The sequence below is a fragment of the Mus musculus genome, chromosome 5 (genome assembly GCF_000001635.26).
Source record: "Mus musculus strain C57BL/6J chromosome 5, GRCm38.p6 C57BL/6J".
Lineage (NCBI taxonomy): Eukaryota > Metazoa > Chordata > Mammalia > Rodentia > Muridae > Mus > Mus musculus.
The window spans coordinates 8,422,728-8,449,057 of record NC_000071.6 but is presented as its reverse complement, the minus strand read 5'-3'; the positions used below and the strand labels follow the sequence as shown (position 1 = coordinate 8,449,057).

Genomic DNA, 26,330 nt, shown 5'->3' with positions numbered 1-26,330 from the left:
CCAGCAAACATTTTTCAAATAACTAGAAAAATTAGATTTAAAAGTTAATGAAGCCAGGCAGTGGTGGTACACACCTTTAATACCAGCACATGGGAGGCAGAGGCAGGCGGAATTTTGAGTTCGAGGCCAGCCTGGTATAGAGTGAGTTCCAGGACAACCAAGGCTACACAGAGAAACCCTGTCTCGAAATAACTTAAAAAAAAAAAGTTAATGAAAATATACTTCAAACTTTCAGTTTCTATGTACCTTTTGATGGATATATATAGTTAACAATGGTTAAAAAAATTACATATCTAAACTCTTCTCAAAGTGGTGCAATTTATCACCTTTTTCCATACTGTCTTAAGTTAGATCGAAACAGATAAATTCCTTTAAAAATGTTCTCACAGTACTGATATAGTACCCAGATATAATATTTTTGCTTCCTAGTTCACATTTGAATAAATACATTTACAAACTGCCTCTTAAAACCCCATTATATCATTTCAGCAAAGTGTTGTTCTTCAAATCAGTTGCAAAGACGGCGGCTAGTCTGAAAGCGCCATCTTCCCCCTACACAACTGACCACGTGGAGACCACAGGCTGCTTCTACATATTCCAAATGAGTTAGGACAGCTTTCTCTGTGGCACCACCACATTCACGAGCTTTTCCCACTGCACAGACAAATCTTTATTTCAAAGTTGTTAAAGGTAACCAATAATTTCTACATTAAAAGCCAACATTTCTATGTTCGGTAGCAACATTACTCTGGAGACCTTCCTACTCCTGTATAGCTGGTGCCTCTTCGGGCCCTCTCTCAATGCTGAGCTGACAGGCATTAGATCTGAGTGTTGTTTTCTAATTCCTACTCCTACTGCCCCTATCCAACTTTCTACAACGTCCCACCTCTCCACTCAGCCCTTCTAAGTCTTACTTGTTTGTCATTAAAGACAAAGGCTGTCATCACCAGTCTAAGCTGGCCCAGAACGCAAGCTTCCTGCTTCCACCGCTCAAACACCGAGTACTGACTCAATGTCTTGCTGCTCTGTAAGTGCAATCTGTCTGTGTCACGTAATAAATGATCACAGTACTTTTGGAATTATGTGGATCTAAGACAACACTTTCTTGCCAAAGCAGTAGTGAGATGAATCTGTACCACTTGTATGGTGAGAAAGCTCACCCTTTCTCACCATAACCCAAAAATGGCCCTCTGTGTTTCTTCCCTTTTAGTTTTAATGTTTCTCAAAATTCCTTTAGAAATTTCTAAGTAGCCCAAATTTTTTTTCAAGAGCCACAGGAACAGAGACTAAACATTGTCTGTTTGATTTGATGATACATACTAGACAAAACTCCACGACTATTAGCTTAACCATATCGACTAACATTTATTGAACTAATGTACTATAAAATACTGTTTTAAAAGTGCTATGTCACACCAAATCATCATTCCTGTAATTATGTAACTAGTACAAGTCTATTAAAAACTAAATGTGTGTAGAATAAAAACATTGATAGGAAGAGCATTTTAAAAGTTTAAATAGTAGAATATATTTCTTTGAAACAGGAAAAAAGTGTCCTCTCAATATACATGAAATGCTTGATAAGATCTTGAACTGTTTTTAATACTAATTAGAAAATTTCTGGAATATTAACAACAACAACAAACTTACAGAACCAGACAATGCTCCTGAAGTAAAGTTGATCATAAATGTTGGTTCATATAAACCAGATTTCTCACAAAGCCACCTCTTTAAATTTTCATAATTATACCAGTACATTGCTGTAAGACAGAATGACATGAGCACAATTTAGAAAACATTGTAGACTTCAGAGAAAGAACTATGATGTACAAATCAAAGGGAATCAGGAACTCTAGTCTTGATTCGAGCTGCCCTTTATACCTAAAATTAGGTGGGATTAGAAGGGGGGACTGAAATTCTGAAAATATTTTAACAATCTTTTAAGAAAACAAAAACAACTACATCAGTACTGTTGAAATAAAATTGAGAACCCTGAGAGAGGGTCAGTAGGAGAAAGGTCAGGGAACGGGCAATGTACTGACAAGAACAGTGTAAGGACCAAGAGAAGATAAGGCACACTGACCCGAGTGCCATGAAAGGCTACACCATGGCCAGATGAAGTATTCCAGAAATATAAGGGTATTTAATATGACTCATGCTGCACACCGTATTAAGAAAGCCATGGAAGAGCCTACTTATGATGGAAAACACTGGATAAAATTAACACTCATTTAAAGCAAACTCAAATTCTTGGAAATATAGAGATAAAAAGATGTTAATGGTAAAAGATATGTAACAAAAACTTCTATCAAAAGTAACTACTAATACATAGGAAGAAAGGAAATTAAAATAAATGAAAATTAAAACATTGAAGACCTAATATACATTATCTACAAAGAAATTCAAAAGATGTTTACACTAATTAGAGTTTCTTTATTTTTTAAAAAGTAGCTAAATATCATCTAATAGGCAAAATTCAATTGCAACTTTATTACCCACAAAGCTTTATGAAGCAAATTTATTGTAAAAATACAGGTTTAAAAAGAACCAGCAAGGCCTGGTGGAGTAGCTCAAAGGGACAACACTGGCCTAGCACATACAATGTCCAAGGTTCAGTCCCCAACACCCAACAAAATAACAAGCAAAGGCTACCAAAACCTGGAAGGTGAAGTATACCTATAAAATATAGAATGCATATAACCTTTATGAAGAAAACTTTAAATAGCTAATGAAACACTTTTAAAAATATTAACACAGATATATCAATCTTAGAAAAGAATAAGACAACATCAAGATTATTTCTTAATAAAGCACTAGTGATTTAGACAGTATTATTGGCAAATTATGGTCAGACAAATAGACCAGTACAGTAGGACAAAATTCACTCATACATGCAAATCTCTTTACCAACTAAAGTTACTCAATGAGTAATGCTGACAATGACCTATAAGTGGGATCATATCCACAAATCAATTTTCTCTAAACAAATGGCCAATGAAACAATGTCAACCTTTGTATGTAATCCCTGATATACAACTCAAAGTGAGGTACTTTAAGCAAATAAACATAACTTAAGGACTTTGCCAATGACAAGCTTATGAAAGTATAAGGCTGCAGAAAACATCATAATTGGTGATAAGTGCATATATCCATATAATCACTTAAATTTTGTTACAATTTTTCATTGTGTGTGGGTGTGTGAGTCCACAGGTAGATCTGAAAACACCTTACAGCAATTGGTTCTCTCTTTCTTTCCACTAGGTGGGTCCTGGAGCTGAGCTCTGGTCATGAGGTTTGACAGCAAGCAGTACTGAGTCACCTTGCTGGTCCTATTTTTGTATCTTCTGTTATTTTAAATTTTATTTCATGTGCCTGCATATATGTCTGGCATGCTAGGTGCCAACAACACTCAGAAGAGGGTGTCAGATCTGGAACTGGAGTTAGGATGGTTGTGTGCTGCCATGTGAGTGATGGAAACTGACCCAAAAGACCAAGTGTTCTTAACTGCTGAGCCATCTCTTCACTCTTGTTTTTGAGGGGCTTTTGTTGTTTTTTGACACAGGGTCTTACCGTGTAGTCTAGCCTGGTCTTAGATTCATGGAGATCCTCATGTCCCAGTCTCTCAAATGTTGCTATTACAGACATGAGCCATCACACCTAGCTATAATCACTTTTTAAAAAAGGTCACTTTTCGTTGAGCATAATGGCACATACCTTTAACACTCAGGAGGCAGAGGTAGGCAGATCTCTGTGAATTTGAGGCCAGTTTGTTCAATATATCAAGTTCCAGGTCAGCCAGGGTTACAAAGGGAGGCCCTGAATCCACAAAAATTAAACTAAATTAGAAAACTCAGAAATATACTTAAGATATTTGGATGAATCAGCAGTTCAATATGAGAAAACTGTTGCATAGGTATAATAAGAAATTGTATAAAATTATTTTTCATAGCAGTACCACTTTATTTATACATATATATGGTGGTCTGAATAGGAATGGCCCCCACAGATGTATGTGTATGGGTGCTTGGACATAGGGAGTGGCTTTGTTGGAGGAAGTATGCCACTGGAGGTGGGCTGTGAGGTCTTATAAGCTCAAGTCTGGCCAGTGTCTCTCCTTGGTGCCTTCGGATGAAGATGGAGAACTCTCAGCTCTTTCTTCAGCACCAAGTCTGCCTACTTGCCACCATGTTTCCTGCCATGGCAATAATGGACCGAATGCATAAAACTATGAGCCAGCCCCGATTACATGTTTTTCTTTACAAGAGTTTCCTTTGCTGTTCTTCACAGCAATACAAACCAGACTAAGAAATATACGAGAGTAAAAAGTAAGAAGACATGTTACCTACAAAGCTAAATGTATCTATCTTATGAAACTTTTGAGTAGAAAAATGGTTTTAAAGATCTAAACTAAACAATGTACCTTTAAGCATAATAAACTGGAAAACATTTTTATAGCCAAATAAGATGATAAAACTCCAGTACGGGGACAGTGTGACAGCTCAGTGGGTGGAGGCACTTGCTACTTTGTCTGAAAAGCTGGATAAATCCAGAACCCACACAGTTGAAGGAGAGAACCAACTCCAAGAGTCTGAAGTTACCATTGGGGGGCCGGGGTAGGGTGTGGGGCAGCAGTGCAAGGGTATATGAACGGCTTCATGATCTAACACGGCAGGCAGACATTCAAGCTCGTATGATGACATGGCAAGTTCAGAGGTATTCACTTTGTAAACATATATCTGTGTTTCTTTTTATAAACCAGAAAATATTTTTAAAAGTAAACTGGCATAGGAAACTGTGATTAATTACTTACTTTATGTCTCAATAAAGTATCAAGTCAAGATAATTACCTATTTGATTTATAATAGTCTCTTACAGAATACTTATTTAATGGGAAATTTTTAGTATTTAGTTTTACTAAAAACTTAAGTTCAGTTAATTTAAAGATGGTCTTAAGTACATTTATAATATTCTGATTTGTATTTTACTTGCTTTACTGATTATAATTTATTGAACTTAGGATAATGTTAAAGTAGTTAATATTATCTGAGTATGGACACATACTAATGAATGCTTCGCAGCAGTTAAATACAAGGACCTGAATTAGAAGCTGTTTAATCAGTATAGGCTTGTATAGTTCTGAAATGCAAATAATGAGCTACAAATTTGTGGTCAATACAGAAAAAATAATTACTTTTGAAACATAGCAAATTATATGATCTAATAAGACAAAGCTCCTTAAAAATTAACAGCTAGTAAATAAGACAAATCCTACCTGAGAAAGGCACATCTCTAAGAATCGTAGGAGCCCAGCCCTTCCAAAGGGAAATCCAACCATCTTCAGACACTCTCATGCTCACAAATTGATATAATTCCTTGTAAGAAAACTTCTTAGACTGCACCTTAGTTCTGATCAATTCTAATGGACTGATCACTGTTACCGCACCAACTAATACAAACAGGAGAACACATAAATTAAAGCATGAATGATGGGGGCAAAAATTAATGCTTATACATTTTGTTTTATAATCTCCCCCTTCCCACCACCACAGATTATGCACTCAAGTTTCCTGCATTTAGAGAAATTGCAGGTGTCAGCATACCAGGAATGCTATGAGGGAGCCTCACTCTGGAAAAATCGCCTTTGCAATCTCTACTTCCAGGTTAAGTCTATATTCTGTATATTCTTAAAATCTTAATTAGCTCATGAAGTAAAGGTCACTTGTGACACTTACAGATGTCTGTTTTGGTTGATTTCTGCTCCCTTCCCTCATCTCCAGAGACCTTTTCCTCCCTGAAGCCTTCTGCCCCTGGATTTTCTCTTCCTACAGCAATAGTTCATGTGTCTATATTATCCTCACTTATTATTAATGCCTATAAAGATTAAAATAGAGTATCTAATGATGTCAAAAGATTTTCTCAGGACAATTATGTCAAAATAAATATATTACCTTTTTCTTGGTTTCAACTCTTTCAAGGATAATATTGAAAATTCTAGAGTCAGCCAGAGAACCATTAAAATTGCAGCCAGTATTTGCAAATAAACAACAACTACTCTTTCTCCTTCTCCTCTTCTTTGGAGGAAGGGTCTCAATATATGGAATCAGGCCTTTAGAGATCACCGCCCAGGGACTGGGATTAAATCACATGCTACCATGCCCAGTGTAAGCATATTTAACAGAGACTGTCCTACCCAGAGGCAGAGACAATCTTCCTTCTGACTAAGCTCTAAATCCTAGAGTTTATAAGAAATGTTATAAAAGTTTTGGCCTGAGTCATGTGTGAACTCATATATATTGAAAATTTAGGTAAGAATCAATTCTGACATCAGTCTTACTAACTGGCTAAGATTCAATGAGAATGAGATAATCCTGTCCCCTGATGGCAGTCACATCAGAGCAGTATTCTGTACATTTACATATTCTCTGTAAATATCCAAATTTAGATGTTCTAAATAGAAATCTAAATAAAAACAGTATCATTACTTACATCTGGCGACAACCCCAGCAACTATTGGTATTCGGGTTTCATTTTCTCCTAATTTGGTTTTCAGAAAAGCACTTAACTGTTCATAGCAGGTAAAATAAATAACTGTGGCAGGAATTGCCATCACTCTGTTAGAAGCACACACAAAATATGTTCAGAATTATCAAGAGGCATCATCTATACTGTTAAGTTCACATATTAGTATAATTGCTCTATGAGAGAAGTCTGAGTGTGTGCATTTCTGTGTAGACATGTGTATCATAGGGGCCTGTATAGGATTTGTGTGTAAGCGTGTGAGACATGTGTATCATAGGGGCCTGTATAGGATTTGTGTGTAAGCGTGTGAGGCATGTGTATCATAGGGGCCTGTATAGGATTTGTGTGTAAGTGTGCAGAAAGGCAAAAGGTCAAACTTGCATGTCTCGCTTAGTTGCTTTCCACCTGATTTCTTTTTGAGACAGGGTCTCTCACCGATGGTTAAAGTGCTTGACCAGCAAGCAGCAGGAACACGTCTGTCTCTGCCTCCTAAGTGGTTGGAATACATGTGCGCTCCCGTGTGCCTGGCACTTTAAAGTGGGAGCTGGGGATCACAATGGAGGTCCTCAGGCTTCCACGGAGAGCACTATACGGCCATCTTCCCAACACCAACTTTTCTTAAAAGCTTAAGAATAACTCTAAATCAGTTTTAAACCACAGCTCATATATCACAGCTGTTCATAAGTAGAAGTAAATTACAATTACACTGTCAGGATTATATTCATTAGTTGTGAGGGAATTCTGATGACAGTTAAAGTGAAATATTAAAGGGAATTATTATTTAAATATAAATAAAAATTTCAGGCACCAGTGTATCACACAGACTAGTGCAACAAGAAATCACTCTGCTTATGGTGTGTCATCACAATCACAGTGACAGCTTAGATACTATACAGATAGTCCATGCTAAGAATTTAGAAATAGGACCAAACTGGGGCTGTCACTAAGATTATCATCTTAGGCATTAAAATACACGCCTCAAGTATCCTTCAAGGCTGTGTAATTCCCTCCATACAAAAGACAAGAGGAAGCCAAAACATTTGCTGGAATGTTTATATTCAGTTTTTTGAGTTTATCATATTCATTCACAAAATTGTATTTAGTAGAAAACTAGAATTGAATATATAAATATTCAACATATCTTACAGGTTTAGCACAACAGAAAGAAAAGTATCAAATCACTTATTATCAAACAAACAAAAAGTGTGTAGACATACAATAAAAACTGTACATACTGGCGAGGCGGTGGTGGCACACACCTTTAATCCCAGCATGAGGAAGGCAGAAGCAGGTAGATCTCTGTGAGTTCGAGGCCAGCCTGGTCTATAGAGCTAGTACCAGGATAGTACCAGGGCTACACTAAGAAATCCTGTCTCAAAAACCAAAAACTGACAAACAAACAAAAGAACAAGAAAACCACTCTACATTCTGAAAGTCAGATGAGTTTTCCAAGGCAGAAACACTTCACATGCTGCTGTTACTCACTGCCAGAATAAGTACACCCTGCGCCAGGCCAGGAAAAGAGTTTTCAAAAGTGACACCTGCTGATGAATATGGTCTAACTGCAATGACCCATATATATGAATATAATCCTCCTTGGGTTCTGTGAGTCCTTCTAGAACATCAAATGTACAGTGTGAAACTCATAAAACAATACTTCAGGGAGTGAAAGAGTTCTAACATTAAAATACAAGGCCTTGCTCAACCATGCTGATTACAGCTTAATAGAAAACAGTGAATTTCAACTTACAGAGTAGGAGGGAGGCCGCTCCACAGGGATTTTATGCCCTCATTTCGAAGAATTTTTAAAAAGGCATCCTAAAATTATAAGCAGAACGATAAACAAAATACATCTTTAAACGTAATAAAGATTTATAATAACTAGTAATCTGAATACTTTAACCATTAATATCTAGAAATATAAGTTTCTTGGATTTATGAATACCCTTTCTTATAAAACAATTTCACATATATAAGATGGAATGTTTCTAGACAATATTCTTACACTGAAGTCTCCACTACTTGCTTTGGCTTTTTTTTTTTTTTTTTTATTTCTACCTAATAAGCTTTTGAGGGGCTGGAGATATTGTTCAGCAGTTAAGCTTGCTCTTCCAGAGGACCTGAGTTCAGATGTCAGCACTAGTTTTAGGTGGCTCACAAATTCCTCCAGAGGACTTGACGCCCTCTTCCTACCTCTGGGTAGTTGCATACATGTGGCCATAGACTCACATAGACACATATACACAAGTTAAATTATTTTAAATAAAAAGTTTTCATAAGATTACTATAAAAAGGGCAGAATTGATCATAGACTCTCTTCTAAGTATGAAATCTGAGAAAGTGTCACTACAGACCACGTTAAAACGTCTCTGATGAGGAATCAAAAGCAGTCAGAATCTAAAACAAAGCCTGCTAGTAACAGACAAACTCTTACAACTTAATAATAAAAACTTAAAAACTGTCAAAAGATACAAGTTTCACCATGATAAACTACGTTCAATATCATTAATCATTGTGGAAATAAAAATCAAAACCACTTTGAACACAGCAAACAGATTAAAATAAAGACACATTAGGTGCAGTGCTGCAAGCCTGTTACCCCAGCTACCTGTGAGGCTCAGCCAGGCAATGGAAAACACAAGGCCAGCCAAGACAACACACTGAGACCTCCTGCTTAGAAGGAAGGGAAGGAAGAGGGGAGGGAGAGAAGAGAGAAAAGGAAGGAGGAGGGGAGGGAGAGAAGAGAGGAGAAACTGAGTCCTAGTGAGGACTTGAGAAAAAGTAAAATGGTATACCCACTTTGGAAAACAGTTTGTCAGTTTCTCAAAAAGCTAAACAAATTAGTACCATATAAACTAAAAATTCAACTCAGGATATACATGGAGGAGATATTAAAACACATGTACACACAAAATTTAAATGTTGATAACTGCATTATTCACTTCCCAAAGTGAAATAACCTAAATGTCCATCAACTAATAAACAGAGAACTAAAATGAAGTCTATTCATAAGATGGTATGCTATGTAGGACTCAAAACAATGTGAAGACAAATCACAACACTGGTGAACTTAAAACACTGTGTTAAGACAAGAAGCCACTCACAAACTCACAAGCCGGAAAAAAGGAAGCTTGGCAGGGTAACTTTTAAGACATTTGCTCTGACAGGCAACTCAGTCTTCATGGCTGCCCTGTCTGGCCTCAGTGGGAGAGGATGCACCTAGTCTGGCAGAGACTTGATGTGCCAGGGTTGGGGACACCCAGGGTGGAGTCCCACCCTCTCAGAGGAGAAGGGCAAGAGGGAAGGGAGGAAGGAACTTGGTGAGGGAGGTTCTGGGAGCAGCGTTTGGGATGTAAACAAATATACAGATTAAAAAGAAATATTGTTCTACTGCAGCCAACCTCAGACCCTTGTCAGCAAAACCAAGGAAGCTGCCTAGACTCCCCCCTGTGACGGTGCATGGGCGAACTGCAAAACCTTTAGTGGGCTGGTTATACAAGGTCAACAGGAGGAAACTTCTCTTCCCCAGATAACATTTCTTCCTACTATGTTAAGGTGGTATCAGAAGAGGAACAGTGGAGAGGGAAGACTTTTGCCATCGTCTGACAGTAGTGAGGTCACTCCATCTCAGAGCCAGTCAGAGGAAAAGAGTCAAAACTCACTCAAACTTGCTGCCACTGGGTGTGAGTGGGGAACTTAGATGTCCAGCGATGCTGTATTAACCACGTGGTACTCCCTCTACCTTTTGGAAACAGTGTTGTTGTTGTTTTAAAGGTTTAAACAAAATGTTTAACTAGATTTGGGTTTAATAACAACATTCAAAATGCCCAGTGTTTAGTTCATTCACCATCATAAGAACTAGGGAGGTGCTATACTAAATGAAGAAAGACAATAATGAACACTGAAATTGAGGTAAGATGTCTAAGTTCTTTGACAAAGATTTCAAATTAGCCAACAATAAAAACAAAACAAAAACACTGAATGTCCATGTATCAACATCTTAAAGTAAAAAAAAAAAAAAAAAAATTAGACTGCTTCAGCTAAGAAATATATACACAAAAAGCGTGACTAATAAAAATGGAATGATAAAACATGTACAAAGGAAGGCAAGAAAAACGACAAAACAGAAAGAAAGCAAAGCAAAGCAAAACAAACAAAACAAAACAGGAAAGGAAAGGACAAGTGTAAGCCCTTACATCTGTAACCGCATTAATATAACTTAGCTATTAATTGAATAAAAAAAAAAACTGACAGGACTGGTGAGATGGCTCAGTGGGTAAGAGCACCCGACTGCTCTTCCAAAGGTCCGGAGTTCAAATCCCAGCAACCACATGGTGGCTCCCAACCATCCATAATGAGATCTGACGCCCTCTTCTGGTGTGTCTGAAGATAGCTACAGTGTACTTACATATAATAAATAAATAAATCTTAAAAAAAAAAACTGACAATTTAAAACATTTAAGAAGAAATGCTTCAGTTGTAATGTTACAATTAGATTTAAAATGCACAGGAAGCTAGGCATGGTAGCACACAACTTCACTCCCCCCAACCCCCATCTGGGAGGCAGAGAAAGGCAGATCTCTATGGATTCGAGGTCAGCTTCCTTTACCTATCAAGTTCCAGGCCAGGACTACACGGACTGACAATATTTCAAAACAAAACAAAACAAAATAAAAATCACTACAAGACCCAACATAGTAAAGATGTCATTTCACTCTAAGCTGGGAAAAAAGTGAAATATAATTCCTCTTAAAAAAAAAAACCTTAGAAATGCTAAAGAATAACTAACCCTCATAAACTCCTCCAACCAACCAAACAAAATGAATGTCTGTAGGAGGTTTTGTACACAGTAATTGCATGGAAATGTGGTCATCCGCATCAAGCCGCTGAGCAGTAAGACAGGAACTGGACTCCTGCACCCGCCAGGAAGAATCTCTGGACTATTAACTATTACTCAAAGTGAAAAATGCCAACCCCAAAAGTAGCTTATGCCATGATTCCATTTATATAGCATTTTTCACATGACAAAATTTTCTAAATCAAGAACTGATTACAAGTTGCCAGAGGGTTACAGGGTGGATAAGTGCACAAAGAAATTGAGTATTCTTTAAAGGAACCAAGAAAATGCTTACAGTGTCCTCTTTGAAAGTACATTAATGTTACTATCGAGGATACGGGGAAAAAACATGCATAACTCTATCTGTATGTTTTTTAATAAATGGGAGACCTACAATTCTAAAGAAATTTAAAAATAATTTTAAAAAGCTACTTTCCCCATATATAAACAGGATACACAAAGGAAACTTAACAAATTATAAAGGGAAGAAATATTTTTCTCTACCATGATTTAATATGATGGACTTTTAATTCCCTAATAATTAGAAAGTCATATATAAGAAAACAAATGACTGCCCAGATAGCTTGTCTCCCAGAAGTACTGACACACCTAAGCTCACAGGTAATACCACCACTACTGCTCCAATACCTGGTCCAAGTGGGACCCGCCCAGGGCCCATAGGACCCAGGAACTGCTGAGAAGCCAGGGATCACAGATCTCCATACCCAAATCCCACCTGGAGATAGCTGGTGTCCCAGTAGTGCTGACACACCTAAGATCACAGGCTCACAGGTTCACAGAAGGGACAGGCTCCAGTCAGAGACAAGACCAGAGATAAACAGATGGCAGGAGGCAAGCACAAGAACCTAAGCAACAGAAGCCAAAACTATTTGGCATCATTAGAACTCAGTTCTCCAACTACAGCAAGTCCTGGATACCCCAACACATAGGAAAAGCAAGATTCAGATTTAAAATCACATCTCATAATGATGATAGAGGACTTTAAGAAGGACTTAAATAACTCCCTTAAAAAATACAGGAGAACACAGGTAAACAGGTAGCAACCTTTAAAGAAAAAGCACAAAAATGCCTTAAAGAATTATAGGAAAACACAACCAAACAGGTGAAGAAGGAATTGAACAAAACCATCCAGGATCTAAAAAATGGAAATAGAAGCAATGAAGAAATCACAAAGAAAGACAACCCTGGAGATAGAAAAACCTAGGAAAGAGATCAGAAATCAGAGATGCAAGCATCGCCAACAGAATACAAGAGATAGAAGAGAGAATCTCTGAGGTAGAAGATACCATAGAAAATATTGACACAAATGTCAAAGAAAATGCAAAATGTAAAAAGCTCCTAACCCAAAACATCCAGGAAATCCAGGATACAATGAAAAGACCAAACCTGGTTAGTTCATATTGTTGTTCTTCCTATGGGGCTTCAGACCCCTTCAGCTCCTTGGGCCCTTTCTCTAGCTCCTTCATTGAGGACCCTGTGCTCAGTGTAGGCTGTGAGGATCCACCTCTGTATTTGTCAGGCACTGGTGGAGCCTCTCCAGAGACAGCTATAACAGGCTTCTGTCAGTAAGTACTTGTTGGCATCCCAGAGCTCCCAGGGACTAAATCACCAACCAAAGCAGACTCATGGCTCCAGCTGCATATGTAGCAGATGGCCTAGTCGGTCATCAATGGGAGGAGAGGTCCTTGTTCCTGTGAAGGATCTATGCCCCAATGTACAAGAATGCCAGGGCCAAGAAGCGGGTGTGGGTGGGTTGGTGAGCAGGGGGAGAGGATAGGAGGTTTTCGGAGGGAAAACCAGGAAAGGGGACAACATTTGAAACATAAATAAAGTAAGTATCTAAGTAAAAAAAGAAAAAGAAAGAAAAGACCAAACCTAAGGATAATAGGTCTAGAAGAAAGCAAAAATTCCCAACTCAAAGGGCCAGTAAACATGAACAAAATTATAGAAGAAAACTTCCCTAACCTAAAGGAACAGATGCTCATAAACATACAAAAAGCCTACAGAACTCCAAATAGATTGGACCAGAAAAGAAATTCTTCCCATCACATAATAGTCAAAATACCAAATGTACAAAACAAAGAAATAATATTAAAAGCAGTAAGGGGAAAAGGTCAAGTTACATATAAAGGCAGATGTATCAAAATTACTCAGACTTCTCAACAGAGACTCAAAAGCCAGAAGATCCAGGGCAGATATCATACAGACCCTAAGAGAAAACAAATGCCAGCCAAGGCTACTATATCTAGGAAAACTTTCAATTACCATAGATGGAGAAACCAAGATATTCCATGACAAAACCAAATTTACATAATATCTTTCCACAAATCCAGCCCTACAAAGGATAATAGATGGAAAACTGCAACACAAGGAGGGAAACTGCACCCTAGAAAAAACAAGAAATTAATCTTCTTTCAACAAACCCAAAAGAAGATAGCCACACAAACATAATTCCACCTCTAACAACAAAAATAACAGGAAGCAACAGTCATTGGTCCTTAATATCACTTAACATCAATAGACTCAATTCTCCAATAAAAAGACATAGACTAACAGACTGGATACTTGAAAAAGGACTCACCATTTTGCTGCATACAGGAAACACAGTTCAGTACACTACCTTAGAGTAAAAGGCTGGAAAAAAAAATTTTCCAACCAAATGGTCCCAAGAAACAAGCTGGAGTAGTCATTTTAATATTGAATAAAATCGACTTTCAAACAAAAGTTATCAAAACAAACAAACAAACACACACAAAAAACGAGGAAGAATACTTTATATTCATCAAAGGAAAAATCTACTAAGATGAACTCTCAATTCTGAACATCTATACCCCAGATGCAAGAGCACCCACATTTGTAAAAGAAACACTGCTAAAGCTCAAAGCACACTTTGAACCTCACACAATAACAGTGGGAGACTTCAATATCTCACCCTCATCAATGGATAGAAACAGAGACACAGCAAAACTAACAGAGGTTATAAGCCAAACGGATTTAATAGAAATCTACAAAGCATGTCATCCTAAAACATTTCATCAGCACTTCATGGTACCTTCTCCAAAGTTGACCATATAGTCAGTCACAAAACATGTCTCAACAGATAGAAGAGGATTGAAATAATCCATGCATCCTATAAGATTACCATGGACTAAGGCTGGTCTTCAGTAACAACAAAAACAACAGAAAGCACACATACACATGGAAGCTGAACAACTCTGTACTCAATGATGACTTGGTCAGGGAAGAGAGAAAGAAAGAAAGAAAGAAAGAAAGAAAGAAAGAAAGAAAGAAAGGAAGGAAGGAAGGAAGGAAGGAAGGAAGGAAGTAAGGAAGGAAGGAAGGAAGGAAGGAAGAAAGGAAGGAATTACAGACTTTTTAGAATTTAGTGAAAATGAAGGCACAACATACCCAAACTTATGGTATACAAAGAAAGCAGTGCTAAAAGGAAAACTCATAGATCTGAGTGCCTCCATAAAGAGATTGGAGAGAGCATACACTAGCACATCTGAAAGATCTAGAACATAAAGAAGCAAGTACATGCAAGAGGAGTAGAAAGCAGGAAATAATCAAACTAAGGGCTGAACTCATCCCAGTATACAAAGAATCAACAAAACCAGAAGCTGGTTCTTTGAGAAAAATCAACAAGCAATATTAAACACTTAGCCAGACTTACTAAAGATCCCAGAGACAGTATCCAAATTAGCAAAATCAGAAATGTAAAGAGAGACACAACAACAGAAACTGAAGAAATTCAAAAAATCATCAGCTCCTACTACAAAAGCCTTTAGTCAACAAAACTGAAAAATGTGGATGATATGGATAATTTTCTAGACAGATACCGGGTACCAAAGTCAAATCAGGATTAGTAAACCATCTAAACAGTCCCATAAACGCCTAAAGAAAGAAACTGTCAATAAAAGTCTCCCAACCAAAAAAAGCCCAGGACCACATGGTTTTAGTACAGAATTCTACAGACCTTCAAAGAAGACCTAAAACCAATATGATTCAAACTATTCCACAAAATAGGAAGAGAGGGAACACTATCTAATTCGTTCTATGAAGTCACAGTTACACTGATATGAAAACCACACAAAGACCCAACAAAAAGAGAGAACTTCAGACCGTTTCCCTTATGAATATCGATGCAAAAATATTCAACAAAATTCTCAAAAACCCAATCCAAGAACGCATCAAAACAATCAATCATTCACCATGATCAAGTAGGCTTCATCACAGGGATGCAGGGATGGTTCAATATATGGAAATCTATCAACTTAATCCACTATATAAACAAACTCAAAGAAAGAAACCACATGATCATCTCATTAGATGCTGAGAAAGCATTTGACAAAATCCAACACCCATTCATGATAAAAGTCTTACAAAGATCAGGTATTCAAGATCCATACCTAAACATGGTGAAAGCATTATACAGCAAAGCAGTAGCCAACATCAAACTAAATGGAGAAAAACTTGAAGCAATCCCACTAAAATCTGGAACAAGACAAGGCTGCCCACCGTCTCCCTATCTATTCAATATAGTACTCGAAGTTCTAGCCACAGCAATTAGACAACAAAAGGAGGTCAAAGAGATGCAAATTGGAAAGGAAGAAGTCAAAATATCACTGTTTGAACACCATATGATAGTGACCTCAAAAATTTCACCAGAGAACTCTTTCAGCTGATAAACAACTTTTATAAACAGCAAAGTGGCTGGTTATAAAATTAACTCAAACAAATCAGTAGCCTTCCTCTACTCAAAGGATCAATGGGCTGAGAAAGAAATTAGGGAAAACGACATCCTTGACAATAGTCACAAATAATATAAAATTTCTTGGTGTGACACTAACCAAGCAAGTGAAAGATCTGTATAACAAGAACTTCAAGTTTCTGAAGAAATTGAAGAACACTTCAGAAGATGGATAGATCTCCCATGCTCATGGATTGACAAGATGAATATAGTAAAAACGGCCATCTTGCCAAGAGCAATCTACAGATTCAACACAATCCCCAACAAAATTCCAACTCAATTCTTCATAGAATTAAGAAGAGCAATTCTCAAATTCATTTGGAATAATCAAAAACCCAGGACATCCCAGCACTCAGGAGGCAGGCGGATTTTTGAGTTTGAGGCCAGCCTGATCTACAAAGTGAGTTCCAGGACAGCCTGGGCTATACAGAGAAACCCTGTCTCGAAAACAAACAAAAAACCAACAAAACAAATAAACAAACAAAAAACCCAGGACAGTAAAAACTCTTCTACAATAAAAGAACTTCTGGCAGAATCACCATCCCTGACCTCAAGCTGTACTAAAGAGCAATAGTGATAAAACAACAACAACAACAAAAACCCTGCATGGTATTGGTACAGAGTAATCACTGGAATAAATTGAAGACCCAAAAATGAAACCCACACACTTATGGTCACCTGATTCTTTTTTTTTTTTTTTTTTTTTTTTTCTGAGACAGGGTTTCTCTGTATAGCCCTGACTGTCCTGGAACTCACTCTGTAGACCAGGCTGGCCTTGAACTCAGAAATCCACCTGCCTCTGCCTCCCGAGTGCTGGGATTAAAGGCATGCACCACCACGCCCAGCGGTCACCTGATTCTTGACAAAGAAGCTAAAACCATCCACTGGAAAAAAAGACATTATATTCAATAAATGGTGCTGGCTCAAGTGGTGATCAGCATGTAGAAGAATGCAAACTGATCCATTCTTATCTCCTTGTACAAAGCTCAAGTCCAAGTGGATCAAAGACCTCCACGTAAAACCAAATGCACTGAATCTATTAGAAGAGACATTGGGAAAGAGTCTAGTACACATGGGCACAGGGAAAAATATCCTGAATAGAACACCAATGCCCCAGGCTCTAAGATCGAGTATAGACAAATGGGATCTCATAACATTGAAAAGCTTTTGTAAGGCAAAGGACACTGTCATCAGGACAAAATGGCAACCTACAAATTTGAAGAAGATCTTTACCAATCCTACATCTGACAGAGGGCTAACATCCAATATATACAAAGAACTCATGAAATTAAAGACTCCAGAGAACCAAATAACCCTATTTAAAAATGGGGTACAGAGTAAAACAAAGAATTCTCAACTGAAGAATCTCAAATGGCTGAGAAGCACCTAAAGAAATGTTCAACATCCTTAGTCATCAGGAAAATGCCAATCCAAATGACCGTGAGATTACAACTCATACCAGTCAGAATGGCTAAGATCAAAAACTCAGGTGACAGCAGATGCTGGTGAGGGGAAAACTCCCCCATTACTGGTAGCAACTGGGGATAGGGAACTTGGGGTAGCCACCACAAAGTCCCAGATGTCAGGAAAGCAAGGACCCAAAGCTCCCAGGACCCAAAGGGGATGACATTAGCTGAAATACCCAATAAAGGGGAGAGAGAACCTGTAGAGACCATATCCAGAGGTTAGGCATGGCTCCCAGTTGAGAGATGGGGCCACCCACTCATCTCAAAAATTTTAACCCAAAATTACTCCTGTCTAAAGGAAATACAGGCACTAAGAGTGGAGCAGAGACTGAAGGAAAGGCCATCCAGAGACTGCTCCACCTGGGGTTCCATCCCATCTGCAGCCACAAAACCCAGTCACTATTGTGGGTTCCAAGAAGTGCTTACTGACAGGAGCCTCATATAGCTATCTCCTGAGAGGCTGTGCCAGAGCTTGACTAATACAAATGGGGATGCTTACAGTCAACCATAGGACTGAACACTGGGACCCCAATGGAGGACTTAGGAGGAAGGACTGAAGGAGCTGCAGGGGTTTGCAACCCCAGAACAACAACAATATCAACCAAGCAGACTCCCAGGGACTAAAGCACCACATGGAGAGACCCATGGCTCCAGCCGCATTGTGCAGAGGATGACCTTGTCTGATAATGGGAGGGAGGCCTTTGGTCCTGTGAAGGCTTAATGCCCAGTGTAGGGGAATGCCAGGGCGGGGAGGTGGGAGTGAGTGGCTGGGTGGCTGAGGAGGAATGGGATAGGGTGGCGGGCAAACTGGGAAGGGACATAACATTTGAAATATAAGTAAATAAAATAACCAATTAAAAAAATCGAATAACTAAAAAAGAAAAAAGAAAAAAAATAGAAAGAAAAAGAAAACATACAAAGATTGCAAATAAAAGCATGTCTTTACCAATGTCCCACGGAAGTTTCCTGGCTTCTTATACCATGCTTTCTTGCTCTCCTCTTCACAGACACACATGTGATCCATGAGTCCATTACTGTATAAAAAACACTTTCCTAAGAAAGCCGAGTACAATTACAGTAGTTATTTCACCAAGTTATAGTATTTTTTTTTACAGATAAAATGCATGCACAGTGAGACTAGATAAGTACAGAAAGATAACTTCCTGGCTGGAACCTTCATTGTTTAAGGTAAGCCAGAACTGGCCTCTAAACTCACACTGTGAAGTGACAACATGAATTACTGTGTTTTATATTTTCTGAGCCACAGCTTTAAAAACATGTGCACAGCAATATTTTTAAGGCTACCTGCGGGATGGGAGATAGAAGAAAGAGAAACATGTTTACATGTCAACTCCTGTACACATGGGGAATTCATGTCAAAATAAGCAGAACAAACGTTAATAATGTAAGTAGCGCAATTCTTGTCCCTTTCTTTACGTGTACTGCTATCTAGCCAGCTGTTAGCTTACCTAATTTACTACAACTTGTCCTAATGGTTTCCTACTTGCTGACCAGATTGTCCTGTGTCAACTACAGAAATTCTATGTGTCATAATGCCATCTGCTCTACTTCCACAACTTAAATACACAAAAGTAACCTTTTAGTCTCTTTTTACATTTATCCTTATCTGAAATATGACTATTCATTTGACCTCATTTCTATATCCTTAACAGGAAAGATTTATTCCATATTTTATTATTCTTTCTTTTTCTTCCTCCTCCACTGTACTACCACTGAAAATAGAACCCAGGGCTTCATACATGCGAGGAAAGCAATGCACCCTCTGAGCTCCATTCTCAGAACAGGGAGGATCTACTACAGCTCAGACAGCTCTTGCTACCAGTGTGTGATACCCTACCCTTATGAAGTTGCTGGTATTCTTGTCCATCTGATACAATATAGAATTATTTTTATCAAATTCTACATAGTCATAATGAGTAATCCTGCACTATAAATGAACAAACAGAGAAACAGATAGGCTAACTGCAGATCTACACATCTCCCTCTGTCCCACAAATCTCGTCCACCAGTGTCATCCCCAGCTCAGCAGCAGAGAATCTGTTGTGGCCTACCTTCATCTCCATGCCCCACTTCCAATGATCACACAGCTCTTCCCCTCCAAATCCCCCCACCCCCACTCACTGTTTTATCCCAGCCTCCAACTCCAGCAGACTCCAGCAACTCCCAGGAAGCCATAGGCCACTCAGCCCAGGGAAGCAGGTAGGCTAACTGAAGATCTTCACCTCTACCTCCTCTCCTCCACACCCAATCCCCCAGTCTTGCACCTGGCTAGGCAGCAGATCACCTTCTGAGCACCCCCACACCCCACATCCAGCTGATAAAGCAGATCTTCTCCCCACTCAGCCCATGCTCAACCCTACTAGGCTTTCTCTGGAATACTAAACATACAAAAAACCTATAAGGGAAAAAGACCAAGTAACTATAAAGGCAGACCTACTGCAATAACACAAAACTTCTCAATAGAAACTCTAAAAACTAGAAGTGCCTAGACAGATGTTTTACAGGCTCTCAGCAACCACAGATGCCAGCCCAAACTACTATACCCAGCAAAACGGTCCTTTACAAATTTGTATTAAAAAAAATATATATATATATATATATATATATATATATTCTGCCTACACCTCAGTTGGTGAAAAATGTTTCTAGATAAGGTATCAATTCTAATAAATTAACAAAAATATCATGGAAACAAAAATGAGTACAGTAACATTTTTAAAAGTCTAAATATGTTTAAAAAGTTTAATATACATACCTTTGGGGAATGGGTTGTTCTGGGCCTGGAGTCGAATTTTAACAACATCCAGGGGAGTCACTATGGATATATAAATTTTATTAAGATAAGATGTCTCTAATTTTCTATGGTGTATACGGTAAGTTAGAAAAGTATACATCAAGTCATACTTTTCCTCATTCCTATGCAAAGGGTAAGCTGTTTATCTAAAAATAGCAATGAATGTGTGTCCCACCACTGAGGTGCTCCTAATGCTCCTCAGCATTTCTGTCCACAAGACAGACTGCAAGTCACTTCTCACAAGGACTAGTCATTTCAACTACAATCCCATTAGTGTTAAAACTCAGACTACAATTTTAGAAAACACGTTCTTTAAAGCAATCTATGAAAGTTTTAAAAGTCTAAAGACTTGAGAAAAACAAGTAACTAAAAATCAGACCGTGTTAGTCTTCCCAATGCGATCAATTTATCTGTATCAGCATTGGCTTATGCCATCCACTTGGGAACAACAAAGAAGGTTGCCTCATACTTTCATTTGCATGCTCTAGTTCATGAAAATAGGAAAAAAAAAAAAAACCAAAAACATTAAATTGTGGTTTCAAGAAACTTTTCCTCATAAGAGAACAAGAAAGTCACATTAGATAATTTTTAAAGCCATTATGAACTTGAATTCTAACTTAAAGATACAAGGTAAAGCAATTGATTTATATGTTCTAATCACTTGTTATCTTAATTAAACAAACTAGTCAACATAAAATCATTCAAATGTTAACCTATCACTTATACCATTTGACTATGGCTATATGAAATACAAGAAGCTAAAGCCACCAAAACTTGAGAAACTCATAAGTTACCCCAAATTATGATATTCTATATGCAAATATTTATTCCTTTTCTAGTTTAAAAGACTTAAAAGAATTGTTAAAGTTTCATAATGTTGATAGGGACCTCCAAGAATTCTTATTTTAAAAACATATTTCTCCCTCCTTTTTCTTTTTTGTTGTTTTTTAAAATGTCTATTAACATAGCCCTGGTTTTCCTCATGCACACGTGCACAAATAACAAACATGCATATGTGCAATGTGCAGGTATCCCACACCGCACCCCTCAAAATCTACATCACTTCTTCACAGATAATAAACTCTGATAGAATAATCAAAGTTACATAATCTGTACCGGTATCATAATTTTACCCATTAGTGATGTCAGTACAGCTCCAGTACAGGAGGCAATCATTTGCTGAAGAGGAGTCACTGGGATTGTTGGTGGCGGCCCTTCAGTTTCAGGCTCCATACTTTTTAACTGGTTGAAAAAAAATCCATTAAAGCAAAAATTAAGATAACATATGCGTGTGTGTATATATACACATATATATATGTATACATATAATACATCTATGCATATATGTAATAAAGTTGAATGACAAATGCCTTCAAAATTACCTGTTAAGTTATAAGAACAATAATCAGGAGTGCTTGCCTAACATGCCCAACATTTGGGTTTGATCCTCAGCACTAAACAAACAAAATAGAACAGAATAAAATTATATCAAAACACAGGTTTTTATCACTGCCAAAAGTAAGTTATAAATGGAAGCCAGTGTGCAATTGGCACTAGTAGCATATAGCCTCTGATAAGAATGTGCTTGGTTAAGCTGTACGAGTAACATCATGTCTACAGGACAGGTAACCAACAGGTACAGAAACATCCTCTGACCGAGAGCCAGAACAAAAGCAGCTAAGTGATACTTGCAGATAAACATTGCTTAGATATCTTCTCTACTCTGGAACAGACTACCATTAAATATAGCACAATTTTTATTGCATGCCAATAATTGTTGCATAGTTATATAATAAAAGCACACAACCTTAATCAGTATCTTTACAAAACTTAATGAGACAGGCAATATTATTACTTTTGGAAGTCATATATACATATACAAACACATAGATATTGATATATGTACATATGCTGTTTTATAAAAACAGTAAATACTATCTATGTTTAGTACTCTGCTATACATGTAAACAAACACTGTGATAAATGTTTATGTCATTTTTAGCACTTGCAGAATAGTATATAATTATGCTTAAGCAATCTCTTATACTTAGGTTTTCAAATTCTCAGTGGGAAACCATGATGATATAATATCCAATTCATGTATCTTTTTGTAGTCTTCCTACACTTACCTAAGTGTAAACTAAGGCTATACTATTAAAAATACAGAGAAGGGTGTGGTGACACCTTCCTCTAACCCCAGCACCTGGGAAGCAGAGACAGGAGAATCTCTTTGAGTTTAGGGCCAGCCTGGTCTACATTTTGACTTCCAAGACAGCCAGAAAACCCAGGGAGACCCAGTCTCAAAGAATTCAAAACCAAGCAAGCGTTAAACAAACAAAACCCCCTTACTACAAAGCCTGCTGTGGGGGTGAGCACCTGCAATCAGGAGCAGATAAGGAAGGGTGGAAGGTCCAAACCAGTCTGAACTTCACAGCAAGACTCTGTCTCTCACAAACACATTTTGATACAAACTTCCTTTCTAGACCGACAGACTAATGTACACTTTCACTGGCAGCATGTCACTCTGATGTTCACAAACTCTCTTTAACCTTACGGTCTTGTCCCCTCCCTGTGCTCTGCTTCCTGGACGTCATGAGCTGTACCCTCTGCTCCCTTAAATGCTTCTACCACAACGTTACATACGCATTAACAGTTGGCAGCTAAGTCTAAAATTATTATTACAGGCCTCAAATGAGCAGTAGATAAACACTGGGTCTAAGTTAGGCTTACTATGAATAGGAAAGAAAGAAAACACCTTTTGGCAAGAAAGGCTTAAATGGAAGAAGTAAAACAGGAGAGCGTTATTAGAAAAGTATTCGTCATCTAAATGCAAGAATATAAAATGTGCATTTGGTTATGTTTGACATGATGTGAGAAAGCTAATGAGGCCTCCTTTGATAATCACAAAAATGGTGAGGCAGACTGCACAGATAGTAACTTCATTATCAGACAAGGAAATTACAGAGCAAAGGGGAATACAACTCAGTGTAAAGCACAAAGTACCTGGTTCAGTGTCTAGAATACACACGTGTACACATGCACACAAACACAAAAACACACACTCTTAGAACTTGTCCAAGGGTCATAAAATTGCTTTAAGGCTAGGCCAGTACTAACTGAATTAAGTTCTCTTGACTCAGCCAAATAAATGTTCACTTAGTTCCAGGGATGTCCAAACTTTTGACACCATTACATCATGTTGCCGTCTACAAATGTGCTGGGCATTCATAGCTATCCTAGGATGCATTTAGTTTATGGACCACAAGTTGACTTCGAGCTTTCATCCAAGAACTTGGGAGGCAGAGGTAGGCAGATCTCTGAGTTTGAGGCCAGCCTGGTCTACATAATGACATGTAGACCATGACAGCCAGAGCTATATACTGAGACTATGTCTCAAAAAATAAAATAAAACAAAAACAAGTTGGATGCACAAAATTCTGCTCAATGCTTTCTAGTTTTTAACAGAGTGACTTAATACAGTTTCTTACTATAACTCTGGACCAATTCATTTATTCTTGTATGTAAAGCCTTCTTTACATCTTAAGGAATCTATTAAAGTCTATTTTCAAGATCTTTAGGGTGGGCATGGTCATCATTCCTGAAATTTCAGCACTTGGGAGGCTGATGCAAGAGGATCTCTACTGAATTCAAAGCCAGCCTAGGCTAGACAGTAAGCCCCAGGCTAGGTTGGACTACAAGGGAGACTGTCTCAAAACAAGAAACAAGAACATAAACCACATTCATTTAGTCCTGATTACTGACAGGATGTGTAGAGACTTCTGTCTTCATACAACCAAACTCTTCTTCCTGTGGCTGCTGTAAAACTTGGGTTCCATGGGGTACTAGGAGTTGACTAAAAACAAAAAAACAAAAAAACACTAGTACCTAGGTGGTGAGTAGATGTTTTGCTTATTCATAGTTTGGAATTATACCTTACATGACACATAATGAGTCTAACATGGTTCCAACTCTTTGATTGTCTTATCTCAGAAGAAATATAAATCACCTTTCACAAGAGCATAAAACAACTTCCAGTTTTATTTTCCAAAGAAACATGATTACATCTTTTCCAAATTCTGAAAACATCAAAGAGAGAGAGAGAGAGAAGAGAGAGGAAGAAAGAAATTAAGAAAAAGAAAACAACCCCCTTTCCCTTCGGCCACCTCTTCCTCTCCATCATTTCTTTCTTCAGTGTGCTCCACCATAGAGGTCAGGTCCACAGGTTATCTATTACTTAGCTAGATTACCACTCAAATTGTAATTACCTCTATTATCATTCTAACTACTCTTAAGGAAGTGGGTGGCACCTCCCAAGCCACCACAGATGCCTATAGTTCAGGTTTTAACCGGTTTGAACTCGGTTGGGGACGAAGCTGAGTCAAGTCATCAACATGACAGTAATTAGAATTTTTCAGTTCCAGGCTTACTGCTTCCAAGCGCATTCCCCTTAGTCCCCCTAACAGCTAAGAACCAGTACTCTCTTCACAGACTAAATCGGAGCCTCGGAATTATCCAATTCCTAGATTAGCTGGGAAGCTGGGACCACCAATTCTGTAAAAAAATTCCATTCCTCCCCACCATTATTAAGATTTGTTCCCAGTCTCTTCCAACTCAGCTTGCTCTCCCTCTCCTCACTCGCACTGCCTCATCCCCTGACTCTCCACTTCATCTCACAAGCTCTACTCCAAGGCATTCCCCCTTCCCTCGTGGCTTTAATTCTACTCTGTATTAGTGCTTCTCAAACATTTGAACCAGTTTACAAACATGGAAATTCTGTTTCCTTTCCGTAGTTTACGCTTTGAAAATTGAATCCTCTCCTCATTTTTAAAAAATGTTTGCTCCTCCTTCTCAAGGTCTGTTAAGCACATGTATATTAATTCAAATTCATCAGTACAATGTCTCAACATATTTCCCTTTCTGGCTCCCTCCTCCGGACATTTCTTGAGATTACAAATTAGCTCCGACTGTCTAAAGCAGTTTAATACAGATAGACAGTTCGATGACTGTCGCTCCAGCCTCCGTCCATAACCTGTTTAAAACAAAATCATTTCTTTTAGCAATGCTAATCCAACTTGATGTTGTCTTTGGCGAATAGTCTCACAATTCACCTGTCTGTGCCTGAATATACTTATTTGTACTGACTGTCTTGAGGGTACTCCATCAAAAATCAATACTATAAGGAGTGTCTATTATAGCCAGGAGTTAAGAAATGCAGAACAGTACAAAGCATAACGTCTGTATGGGTGAGAGCAGAAGTATACTCCAAACAAGTTTTGTGAGGCATTTTCTCATTTACAAAGCAAAATTAAAACAAATCACGTACGCCTGAATTTCGTCTTGACCATAATCCCGTATTCCCGTTTTACAGATGAAAAACCCTGAGACTTCATTTTCCACTCTTTTATTGCTACAAAAAGGACAATTATACACACAGAGAGAAAGAACAGGTCTGTACAGAACAAAGTACCCAAAGGGCTGCGAGAGTCGGATCCGGCGGGTGGACCCCGGCCCCGCCGCCACCGCGGCCACCCGGGACCTTTGCGGCCCGTCTGCAAGGTCGGCGGGAGCCCAGGGCCGGCCCCGCGTCCCACACAGGGTTAACTGGAGTACCTGGTGGCGAGGCGACTGCAAGGCCCGGGTCTCAGCCAGCCTAGCAGGTGATGTCGACCACGAGGTGAAGCCTCCGAGGCTAACCGCGTCCACCGCCCTGGCTGCCCCACACTCCAAGTATGCAGAGCGGAGCCGGAACTCGAGGAGGACGCGGGAGAGCCGGGTCTGAGGCCCCGCGGGCTGGCGCGCCGGGGGCGTGGTCAGCATCCGGGGGCGGGGCCCGCGGGGCGCGAGGCGGGGCAGGTGGAGCCTGCGCGAGGCCGGCCCCGGCGTAGGAAGGGCGGGGAGCGCGTCTGGGCGCCGCGGTCGCGT

General features: G+C 38.7%; 1 protein-coding gene across 7 annotated transcripts in view; it reads right to left on the bottom strand.

Annotated features, from left to right (window-relative positions):
* Positions 1 to 26,328, bottom strand: part of Slc25a40 (solute carrier family 25, member 40) — a 32,110-nt gene extending 5,782 nt beyond the window's left edge. Inside the window, exons 1-10 of one of the 7 annotated variants that reach the window (XM_006503591.4) lie at positions 26,019 to 26,200; positions 24,171 to 24,261; positions 21,791 to 21,862; positions 21,542 to 21,650; positions 20,370 to 20,429; positions 18,540 to 18,646; positions 8,270 to 8,337; positions 6,487 to 6,611; positions 5,273 to 5,446; positions 1,651 to 1,760 (exon numbers count right to left, since the gene is read on the bottom strand). In XM_006503591.4, the coding sequence (XP_006503654.1) occupies positions 1,651 to 1,760; positions 5,273 to 5,446; positions 6,487 to 6,611; positions 8,270 to 8,337; positions 18,540 to 18,646; positions 20,370 to 20,429; positions 21,542 to 21,641 (744 nt within the window). In that variant the 5' untranslated portion in view covers positions 21,642 to 21,650; positions 21,791 to 21,862; positions 24,171 to 24,261; positions 26,019 to 26,200. Of the gene's footprint in view, positions 1 to 1,650; positions 1,761 to 5,272; positions 5,447 to 6,486; positions 6,612 to 8,269; positions 8,338 to 18,539; positions 18,647 to 20,369; positions 20,430 to 21,541; positions 21,651 to 21,790; positions 21,863 to 24,170; positions 24,262 to 26,018 lie in introns of all 7 variants that reach the window. The other 6 variants (NM_178766.5, NM_001289596.1, XM_030254570.1 and 3 more) reach the window with 6 other exon arrangements.
* Between the last annotated feature and the right edge of the window lie 2 nt (positions 26,329 to 26,330).